A 12701-nucleotide genomic window follows, 5' to 3' on the forward strand; every position below is an offset into this window, starting at 1 on the left:
TCAAATTATTGACCTTTTGAAACTGTTTGTACTATTATAATGTACAACGTAACATTTATATTGGGCTTTATTTTGATGCAAACAAATTCAATTTATTCTCTCTCTCTCTCTCTCTCTCTCTCACACACACACACACACACACACACAAAGAGTTTATATGCAATTTAATAAGACCTCTATTGCGAACTTTATAATCTGAGGCACGTTCTGGACAGCTTTGAGACGACTGGTAAAAAACACGAATTATATGCATATGAGATTTCGTTTGTATTGGCCTGTCTTTATAACCAATTTTGCTGTTATTTATGAAATACAACTGTTGTAGAAAGTGTCAGTGGAACATGTTGAGCTTTTCGAAATGGAAATGTATCATAAGCCTGATGATACATTTGCTGTCATGATCGGATGTAAATATGCCAATCCGTGGCGGTCCGTGTTTATCTCTTGTTGACATATTGCTAGGGCAAGGGAGCTGCCACGTGGTTTAACAAGTAGTCTAAATACTGAAAATACCAAATTATATTCTTTTTAAAACTATAAAAGCTTGTGTTTTCTGTAGAGCTTTTTAGTATTCTGTGCAAGGATAATACAATGGCACCACTATAACGTAATAAACCGTACCATGTCCGCCATTTTGTTTTGCTGTTTTTTTCACTGAATTCCAATATTCGATTGTTCTTGCCTGTGGTTAATGTTTTACCAACTATCCAGGGTACCCGGATGGTGACACCACTCCAAGTACCCCCCTTCCTCAGTAACTAAAGCGCCATTTACTTGAAAATCTTCGTGTGCATCTCATTTGTAAGGCTGCAAAGCCTTAACAAGTTCATCGTCATGAAAACTGAGAACTGAAAACAAATGAGATGGGTTTTAGGGGGAGAAGATGAAATGAAAGTAACCTTTTTTAATTAAGGTAAGTTAACTAAACATAGGAACGTTATTATTTTCGTATACGGCCCTTGCCCCAAATAAAAAATTATACAGCGAAGAAAAATATATAATTGGGGTGAACACACATTCGTATGTTCTAAGTCTACAGCATGTGGAAAGACCTATAATCACATGCATATCATACATGGATATCATATCATACATGGATATCATACATGCATATCATACATGCATATCACAGACTATATATAATTACACAATTTGTAAACTATATTTTCCTTAGATTGAAAGCATAATATTATAACTCTGATGATCACTTCTTCCGATTTAATAAAAACTAAATTGCAAAACATTTCTTGAGAATTTGGAAGAAAATTAAATCTTAATTCTGAGTATTACATGCATTATAATTAAATCCATCTTCAATCTCCCCGCTGTCACATAAATTACATAATCTACGTGTCTTAGAGACAATTCATGTCTATCTGTAACTATACGAACAGGAAGTTCTCCTAATCAAAAAAAGAGCGTATATCCGTCTTATTCGTATATATATATATATATATATATATATATATATATATATATATATATATATATATATATATATATAATCGCATTCTCTGAGACCTTTATAATTGTTACAATTCTTTAAAATGGTCGTACCATGTATAGTTATCTTATTTCGTTATGTTCAACAACATATACATATTAGTATATTTTCATATTCTATATGACTTTTAAAATTCTTATAAATTTTGAAAGGGTTTGATCCATTTACTTCGTCTTGCGATTCTTGCAAGTTACAAACCATTAATCGTTGTCTAAATTGCTCAATAAATGAATCAACGACCCTAATATCATAAGATACCCACACAAAACCAAATCAATATTTAAAATGTGGCTGTCAATATATATATGTTGCCAAAATTATTCTCTGGCTAACGCCCAGTGCCTTTAATATCATGTATCATTTATTGGAATATGTATAGCTAGGTATGTACAACCATTTACACCAATATTGTATACATCTAATGTAATAGTCAATATACATATGTAAAGGTCCTCATTCGGCAAGATCCTGGATGTTTGAAGACTGTCGTTCAAGAGACAAATAACATTTACAGAACTGTTGATGGAATTTCTCTACAAATTTTCTATTTGTTTTTATCACCGACTCTCTGGTGGGTGTGGGTGTGGGTGAGAAGGGCAGCATAAAGGGTTAAATAATATATTAGTGGCACAAATATTCATGAATATGTTGATCAGTTAAGGCAGTTTGCTTTAATAAAACTACCAAATACCAGCAAGAGGAGGAGAATGTGACCTAATTTTAATGATCAAGATAGCATGGGCACGTTTTTCGGACACTTTCTCATGCCAAGTCTGTAAAGATCAGTCCGGTCTCAAGTTCTATAAATTACATACTTTTGTTGAACATATGTGGATGTCTAATTGAAGTTTAATCGTAATTCACTGCAATTAAAGTTCTTGTCAAAATCTATGGCCGCTGTGAATTTAATCCCATACGACTGAATGCAACAAACGTTGACATCACGTAGACTTGAAAATATGCATGATTGCATGGAAGCCATATCGTTATGTACACAAAGTTACATGTAGGAATCAAGTTCTAACCGATCTTCAGTCGACACTTTCTTTGCCAGCTGAAACTGCTGTAACAAAAGCAAGAACAAATGCATATCCCGACTCTGCATATATCATATTCGCTTCCCAACGTTCCGATATGAAAATCATATCTACACCTTGGCGTATCGAGCATGTACTTTAGTGCTTTCTCCTATCGACATCTGGAATCGGGCCACAATTAGTACTTCCAATTCAGTACCCACGAATGTGGTTCTAGTCTATTTTTAGAACATTTTTTCCTCTCTCATTTTGGTGGTGATAGAGGAGTTTTATCTATGCATGTTTGGTAGAGATTTAAAGGTAATTGTTTATTCTTGAGAATATGAGTTCAGGGTGTGGTTGTCCGTGTGTATTTCGGCGATAGTGCACAGTGAGTAATAAGGCCTTGGTGATGATCCGGAAGTGAAATCTGTGTTCTGTTTACATGCTGCTCTGTTGACAGTCCATAATCTCAAAAACGAGCAGGTCAACCTTTGACCAGAACTTCACCGTGAAGTCATCTTTGAAGGTATTTTAGATTAACATATGATTTGTATTGATGGACACATAGTGAAAAGGTCAGTACTGAGAAATAAATGTAGAGAACATATATTAAAATTAACTGGGTTCTATGGATATCTAATGGATGCCATGAGTTGCCTCCCTTAACATGTAATGCCAACTAACCAACAGAGTGTAATAGTGGTGTATTGTACATCGGCCGAAAAAGGTGGAGGCAATTGACCGAAAAAGGATAATTTGTAAGTTAAACATCTAAAGTATGACTACGTACCAGAGGGAAATCATTACAGGTGTATTTTAGTGACATGTATTTTTACAAACTCGGACCGGCAGTGGAACACTGCATATTGATCAGTCCGTTCAAGCTGTGTACTCCCATTGTCTCGATCATGTAAGAACCGTGTTAAAATTTGAACAACTTCATTTTGATTGGACACTAAAGCATCCAATGAAATTCACAGACCCGAAGCACAGAAATATATGCTCGATACGCCAAGGTATAAATAGGGTTATCATATCGGAACATTGGCTAGCGAAGATGGCACAAATATGAGATAACAATTTAGCATTTCACCCGTGTGTCAATTTGCCACTAGAGCAAATCAGGTGGCTTGAGACCTTCCGAAATTAATAAACTCTACGTCTAGCCGCAAAGCAATATGTGCATACCAAATTCCTACAGACTCGCGTAGCCGTCTGCTATCTGGTAACTTCACATTACGAGTGAAGATAAACGAGGTAAGAAGGATTAACCAGGCCTTCACTCTATCTCACCTAATAGTTTGGTCCCTGCCCTCTGTAACCCGGCCTACAGGGGTAACAGTAACACAACACACCTAACTCACCTGATAGTTAGGTCCCGGCCCTCAGTATCCAGGCCTACACTGCTGTCTCAGCTGATAGTTTGGTCCCAGCCTTCGGTAATCCAGCCTACACTCCTATTCACCTAATAGTTTGGTCCCAACCTTCGGTAATCCAGCCTACACTCCTATTCACCTAATAGTTTCGTCCCAGCCTTCGGTAATCCAGCCTACACTCCTATTCACCTAATAGTTTGGTCCCAGCCTGCGGTAATCCAGCCTACACTCCTATTCACCTAATAGTTTGGTCCCAGCCTGCGGTAATCCAGCCTACACTCCTATTCACCTAAGAATTGGTCCCGGCTCTTTTCAACCCGGTCTGCACTACTAATTCACTACATTGTTTAATCCGGCCCTCTGTAACCCGGCTTACACTGCTACCTTGCCTAATAGTGTAGTCCCGTCCCTCTGCAAACCGACCTACACTGCTACCTTACCTAAAAGTGTAGTCCCGTCCCTCTGCAAACCGGCCTACACTGCTACCTCACCTAATAGATTGGTCCCGGCCCGCTGTAACCAAGCCTACCCTGATACCTCGCCTAAACATTCTATAAAACGGACAAATTTGTTTCGTCCTGACAGCGTTCAGTTTACTGAAATTTCATTGTATATCTGTGTTGTACACTCTATATTTTAATATAAACTCGAATCGGACATTTCTACATCCATGTAAGGGGGGGGGGGCGTGCGTTTGTTTTCTTTGGGATTTGTTTGAAGGTTTTTGTTTGCTTGGGGCTTTTTGGGGTGGGGGTTGTTGTATTTTTTTTGGGGGGTGCATTTTTTTGTGGGGGTGATTTGTTTTATTTTTGTGTACAACAAACAAGGAGACAATTAAAAAAGAAAGACTTTATTGCATCCGTAGTCTAAGTACATTTGCATATCAATCTTCAATGCATTACATTAGATGACAATACTAGAAGACATGCTTTACTAAAATAACACTAACATAAAATCAATCTCTCTCTCTCTCTCTCTCTCTCTCTCTCTCTGTAACTGGCTGCTCGTTTTGAGAACAAGGAATAACAAGCTTGAAACGAATGACAATAAACTACTCAAATATAAATACAAACGTCAGGGTAACACAAGATTCCACACTTAATCCAAATAAAATATCTAAAAAATAAAGTAATAAAATGCCTTTTTTACAATTGCAGATGGTCCAGGGCGACCCCAAATATATTTCTTCTAGGGGTGATCTAAATACTAGAGCAACGCTCATCAATAAGTTTTAAATGTGGCACAGCACATGTGCTAGAGAATTTTCCACTTCTCTAGCAGTCCCAATGTAGTCCTAAGCTTTTATGTACACTGACAAGTTAGGCCGACACAAGAATGTCCTAAGATTCTTAGATGACCCTCCTCAGCTACCTCCTAGAGGTGTCCACAATTAGGCCGGCAATCGCTCAGCCTGCTCAAGGCCAGCTTAACTTGCAAGTGTTAAAAGAAAATCGGTCCAAGGCCCACCCTGGGCTGGCCGAAACTGACAACATGACACGTACGGGAGAGTGAACTGTTTTAGCGCTCACTAATTGTAGACAATATTTCAGAACTAATAATTGATCGTTACACTTTCCAAAGTTTTAAACTTAAACAGTACCAACTTATATACTTAAATATTTTGGTGAAATAAAATATAGAACAAGAATAAAATTGGTACCTTAGAAAAGTACCAATAGAGAACTCAAGCTACTAATAAGTAAGAACCTGTATATACCTACACCGCTTCCTTTGGCGGGTATAGTTTTCCTTTCGCTATGAAAGAAACACCTTAGCTTATTTGATGCAGTGCGCATGCAGTTATCATTCAAGGCCGAACGCTGAAAAAAAGTATTTTGAAACTAAACAATCTGACGCAGCTCTTATGTGAAATGACCTTGCCAGCTACAATGACAGAGCTATGCCCTAGAATTAATATCGATTGGATATATTACTTATTCAAATATGTTTTTCGTTTCATTTTCTTAACAATAAACTATCTCCGCTCTGCAGTAGGAAAAGACGCAAATAGAATATTGAAATAATGAAAAATTAAAACGGACTAAATCAAGACAAAAGAGAGATTATGTTCACACGAAAAAAAAGATGCATATTTTATAGTATATGTGTATTCAAACGCCACTATATTAGACAGTACAAAACGTGAAAAGGTTTGACATTATCCATTTACGCCTTTTGAATACATGAATGAAATTAAAACACTGCAGACGGGCGTCCAACTAGAACACAATATACTGTAGTCCGATACAGTTTAAAAGCACAATTTCTTTATTTCCAAATGCGAAGTTTAATTCAGGCAACAATGCTATACAGACAATATATTAAACATGTTTTACCCTAGAAAGAGTAATTTCAAATAGCATGTAAAAATAAATACTTCTTTCACATTCTACGTAGAGACGAGAAAATAGTTCGTCAGGTACCTAATTATTTTAAACGATAATAATAATAATAATAATAATAATGATAATAATTCTGGAGCAATATATATATATATATATATATATATATATATATATATATATATATATATATATATATATATATATATATATATATTAATGTCTAAGCCTTAGCAATGGAGGTATCTGTAACTATAATAGATTTACAAAAACAAACCAGCAGGGGAAATTAGAAAAACCCCTTCCTTAATTGTATAGTATTAGATTAAATCAGATCTTAAGACTACAGACAATTTTCACACTTAATCTCAGACCCAATCCCAGCTGATTCTTTGTTACCAGATCATCTGTTTCTACACCTGAATTAACCTATACCGATTCACCTGCAAATTGTATTTCACAGTCCATCATCCTCAAAAAGCTTTGTGCTTGACAGATAAAGCTGGGGTATAGTGACAGTTAATTGCTTTTGACTGAGCTTGTTTTTCCCCCACTCCATCTACAAGTGCACTGGCAGACATTGAAAGCAAACAGATTTCAACAATGTAGGCAACTGTAGCAACCAAACGCTACAAAACAGCCGCCTTTAATGACGTAACCAGTTTTAAATCAAGGTCTACTATTCGATACAATTCGTCCTCTTCTGCCAAATGTCTTGAAACATTTTTGTCGATGATCCGATTATGTGGTATTTAATTAAATAAAAACTTTGAATAAGCATCGTTGAATTAGGCATAGGCGTTTTATGTCCGGATCAGCGTCCGTGACCGGCCCCATTTCATTCTCATCCAGCTCATGGGAGCAATGCACCTGACATTAAATTCCCTCGAATAAGGTCCCTGCACGTGACTCCTTCCCTAGAAATGAAGAATAATGATTATTTAAATTAAGAAATAATTTGTTTTGACATTTATGTGAGCAATTTGTTCAATTCACATAAATTATTTTCGCTCTTCACCGAGACTTTTGTCAATATTCCAAAACTATTATACAGCAATAATTATTGAATTAAATTCCATTTCTTTTGCTGTAGATTAACACAAATAAAAATTCTCCAATATTCTCTTGGAAACAGAGCTGGTGTTGAAGTTGTAGAACACGGGAAGACCTTGAAGAAACCCAAAACGCTGGATGGGCAACTAAAAGCCCTTACACGTTTTAGCTGCAGTAATGACTAACATCGTTACATTACCTTTTTGTGTACGGGCGATAACTCTTACATACTTGTTTCCACTCCCAGTGGAACCTTCTTACTTTACAGACGCGAATTACAATAGATTAGATGCGCCTTTTTAAAAAATGAAACATGAAAAGCACAAATTTGCCAATAAATAAATAAATAAATCATTTCATCAAGTTTTATTTCGTTCGAAAGTGCACGTTTGCAATTTACCTACCTTTTGCTCGGCATGATAACAGTCCATTATGTATGAAAAGTGCTGTAAAAACCAACATTTTGTCACGGTGGCAGCGGTCAAAATATGAATTTGTAAATTATTACAGTGCCCCAAACATGCATCACCAAATTTTAAAGGAAGGCTTGTGGAACATTTAAAACGAAGTAAACGTGTAAACGAATGCGAAACAGACAAACAGGGGGCAATCCCTGACATGGACATGTACACAATACCAAGCTGGATTTGCTTGGGTTTGTTTATATAATGCATCAGCCTGACAACACGTGCTCTTTGCCAAACTGGAGAACATACGAACAAATATGCTCAAATAAAACACCATACATGTGTAAAGCATGTACATACATGTGTCAGCACAAAGCCAACTATATCGTGCCAATTAATGGTTGGGTTTTACAATTATAAAAATATGATATCGCAAAAACTAAGATAAACCCTTCCAAATAAACATAAACATGTATTCAACAAGATGTTACAATTTCTGAAAACATTCATAAAATAAATTATACACTTAAAAAGATGTCAAGACCTTCAGATACGCGGTAAAAAATATAAACTACATTCTTTTAGAAAGACCAAGATTTTTCGTATGGTGCATAACCATGAAACTTTCTTGCTCCAGATCTCTGAGACAATTTAAAAAGGAGTATTTTGCACGAAAGAGCTTTGCAATGGGAGATAATCCGCCTTTGTTTTTACCACAGCCTCCAAGTTTAGAGCGACAGTGAGAGGAACATATTTAACCTATTTGAATATTATACATCAAACGTGCCAACAACATGCAGAAGCGGTTTAAATAAATATCCACTGAATTTCCAGCGGTGCAGACGTAAATTGCCATATTTACTAATGAATCGTAAAAGAAATATTAGATGTCAAAAGATTCGTGCCAACAACACCACGAGACGGTAAAGAAATCTTTCCGGTGTAACTGTAATTTTCGAACGCCTTAATTGTTTGCTAATGATTGTAAAAGCCGTCTTCCTGGAAATGTGAGAAGAACACCTAGGAGTCTACATTCTGGAGTGTAAGTATTTCACGCAACGTTATATATAATAAAAAAATTACACAACGCATACTGAAGATTTAAAATGAAAGAGTTTTTGCTGAAGGAAACGTGTAATATTTTAAAATTCATTTAAGGGAAAATCCCGCCTTGTAAACCCTGTATTAATTCGAATTACATTTTATATTGTTTTACCAATTTTCAACGTTATAGTTTATCAGATGAAAAGGATAGGCTGAAATTTATTTATCATATGGCCGCCTCATGTTGATTCTACCCAGGTACATAACGCAGAACTGAAATGGGAAAATTCTTCATCATTTACTGTCAAGTCGAGGACAAAACCTCGAATGTAATTTGCCGTCATTGACAACTATATTTTCAAAACTACTTTTGTTCCCAATACACAATATGGCGGTGGAAGGAGACAAAGTCGTAACAGATTTTTCTGTAAGCCTTTTCTGTCGCAAGATAGTGGTACACTATGCCGGTGACATATCACCAAAACTATCAAATTTATGTGCATTCCTGCAACTACATTTTTCGGTTATTTTGCTACTGATAGAAATGTTCGAGCGATGTTCGGACTGGAACTAAAATAACTCCTTTTTTCTTCCGATATTATTGCATCAGCACATCTCGCTACTCGTAATATTTAGGATTTACGCCTTTTTTATCAGTCTGTATTTCTCAAATTGTTTCAATATTTTCTAATTTTTTTTGCAGGCATACGAACTAAGCTTTTGTATAATCGGCATATCAGTTGTTGTTTTGGTTTTTGTTAGATACAAGATCAATCGAAATCTTGCAAATACGGATAACCGATCCCAAATATCTGAAATATATATGTTAATGTATACATGAAAAATATACAACTCTATTGATGTATGTGTTGTATTTGTTTTATTAAACTAAAACTGTCGACAGATTAGTTTACGGATATAGCATGTCATTTCACTTTGTTAACTTGTCAGACATTCTTCACAGTACGTGACAGTTTGGCTCGTAGGTATTATTAATTCGAAGGATGTATTCTGTGGATAATAGTTGCTCGTTCTTTATATCATGCTCGCTATTTTATAAAACCAAAAATCCAATAATCTGCGACTTCAAATGTAGTGATCCCACATATATGCACTTGCAATGTTATTATATCACACACACACACACACACACACACACACACACACACACGATGATATAGTTGTTCTCCGTGGACTTGACAAAGATGACATGCAATAAGGTAATAACCAGATGTACCTGTTACATGTTACGAATATTGAATATTTCCCGGTCCTACAACAAGAAAATGGTAAAATCCTTGTGTTGGCAAACTGAAACATTAAAGACTAAATTCCCCCTAAACTGGTGAACTCTTATTACACGGATGCTACAAATAGAAAGGAACGCACTCAAATGAGCACATTTTATTTCTTAGACTGACTTTTTTGTAGACACAGTAGAATACTTTTTACAAAAGACTTGAAAATATATCAACTTTCGCACTCATACCTGTTTATCAAATGTATGATATCTGTTACTTCCCAACATCCAGTGAATACTCTTCACGGATTTGGTTGGTGATTCACCTCTACTAACTGGGGTGGGGGTAGGTTCGAAAGAGTGGTCGCCAGGCAAATCATCTCTTTCTGGAAGTCTAGCTATGGAACTAAATAGAAAAGAAAGAAGAAAAAAAAAATGATTTCTGGTATTGACAATGTTACGTATATTTGATTTAATTTATATTTGATTTAATTTGTGTTTGATTTGATTTAATTATTTGTGGCGTTTTGGAATCTTTTTTTTTTTTACATGTCAATGTAATGTAATTTTGTTTACAGTGAATTTGATATTTTCCAGAAAAATTCAGTTTGACCTGAATCTTTCCATAAATACATAATAATAGAAACACTTGTTTCTATTTTTTACTTATTTCCTGGCCTTGATTGAGAGTCAAGGAAACAACTTTTATACTCGGAGTAAAATGATAGGATCTTATCAAGGACATACAGGAGCTATGTGATTTTTATATGTAAATATGATCACGTGATCCTCTATTTCGCAATTATGCTTTTCCAAAATTGCGTAATACTTAGTATTAATATTGATGTTTAGAGAGAGAGAGATCTAAGAGTTTTGGGGCTTTAAACACTTTAAGTCGAGTTGTTTTCTTCTGTTGTGACCAGTATTGAATTTTTGAGTTTTTGAGTTATATGTTAATGTTTCTTCAGATTATTTGGACTCTAAAAGATTAATTCGTTTCTCTGGAAATATTGTATTCATACAAAATTTTTGAACAAGGACATTTCTTAAAATTTTTATTTGGATTTTCAAAACCGGAGGATTAATTATTGTGTTTCTACAAGGATCTGTAGACTTCAGCACAGTACAGGTTACAGTATACGTCATCGCCTTCCATTTTAGATTCTTCGTCGGGACTCGAAATTGGAATCATTAGAACATTTCAGTATTGGGACTTCAAAAATTGTAATCTCGGATTATTCTTGAATTATTTTTGGATCTGATTCTGGAAACCGTAAGTTCATATATTTTCATTTTTACCGAATATTTCCAGGGAAATAAATTATTTGTTATATTTTTCAAAGCTTGTTGTGTTCACTTTTCATTGTGTTTCTGTTTATTCGAGCCTAAACACGTAACATAAGAACAATACATAGGTGGGAAACAAAAGCCATATTGACATGGAATGAGGAACTTAAGAATACCATCTTCTTGAAATAATTCATGCAGTCATTAATAATACGAGCTATTTAATGATACACTGAAACAAACATTAAACACGTAATTATGTATTTCCAGTCATTCCATAGACCATTGTGACCTAGAGAGAATATATGGGGTTCTTGTGTGAAAAACAAGACTCCTTCGACGTCAGTGACACTCTACACTCGAAAAAGTGTTTCTATGAATCCAAGACAAGCCCATTTTCCTAGTTTTAATAACTGAGCGTCGAAACTAGCTATGACATTGTTGAGCAATACGATGTTCAAATTAACTACTATGGCTGCCACATTTGATGTAAGATCTAAATACCTTAAGAAGAATATTGGTGGAAACCCCATGTGGCTATTATGAGCCATTCAGAAGAAATAATAAGAACATTTTCAATATGTTTATTTTGGCCGACATATTTGATATCAGATCGGCGCTAGTTTCATTCATGTCATAACTAGTGTTCTGGTGAACAGTCGTTGTCAGATGGCTTTCTATTCAAGAAGAATATCAATAAAAAATATTTTCAATATGAATGCCATTGTGACCATACTAATGGTCATATTGGTACCATTTTTGGCACCATTTTCATTTGTATCAACTAGACCTTACCTGTGGTCTTTTAGTGAAAAGTCCATGTTGATATGACCATATATTCATGTTGAGTTGGGACACCAAGATTTTCAAGATGGCCTCTGTTGGAGCCATAATGAATGTCTGAGTGGCGCTATTTGTATCGAGGTTCATAACAAGTCTTCTGATGAAAATCCTATGCCGATATGATTTTCCGTTCAGGAGAAGTAGCGATGACACGATTTTCAAAACGACTACATTGTCAACTATACTGGATGTCTGAGCAGCACCACTTCCATTTAAGACCAACTAGACTTTGGGATAAACGTATGTGAAAAGTTTCGTGGCAATCCTCTACGTAGTTTTGGATCAGTGGCGATAACAAACTTGTGCTAACGGACGGACGTACGACGTCAGGGTGCGGAAAACAGGTGAACCTATAATCTCTTACCGTATATAACCACAGAGATACAAGGCAGACTGTCTATCGGGCATTTCACCCTAAGAAACTTATATGGCTTTTGATTGTGTTACCAAATGCTGCGAAATGGGAAGAAAAGATAGTGTTCCTTATTTTAGCGAGTATTGCCGAATTTAATAATATAATTTTCAACCATTTAAGGTTTTAAGACAAAATATGTTCTAAATAAGTAGTCATAAAAAGAACATTATC

At 35.4% G+C, this 12701-nt stretch overlaps 1 protein-coding gene across 3 annotated transcripts in view; it reads right to left on the reverse strand.

Annotated features, from left to right (window-relative positions):
* Positions 1-4733: 4733 nt before the first annotated feature.
* Positions 4734-12701, reverse strand: part of LOC149790628 (uncharacterized) — a 158571-nt gene continuing 150603 nt past the window's right edge. For all 3 annotated transcript variants that reach the window (XM_089972744.1, XM_089972746.1, XM_089972745.1), the window contains 2 exons: positions 10235-10391; positions 4734-7158 (listed from right to left, as the gene is read on the reverse strand). In XM_089972744.1, coding sequence (XP_089828870.1) covers positions 7045-7158; positions 10235-10391 — 271 coding nt within the window. In that variant the 3' untranslated portion in view covers positions 4734-7044. The remainder of the gene's footprint in view (positions 7159-10234; positions 10392-12701) is intronic.

Source organism: Sinohyriopsis cumingii, chromosome 10 (assembly GCF_028554795.1).
Source record: "Sinohyriopsis cumingii isolate HCF-2022 chromosome 10, ASM2855479v2, whole genome shotgun sequence".
In the NCBI taxonomy this organism is placed as follows: domain Eukaryota; kingdom Metazoa; phylum Mollusca; class Bivalvia; order Unionida; family Unionidae; genus Sinohyriopsis; species Sinohyriopsis cumingii.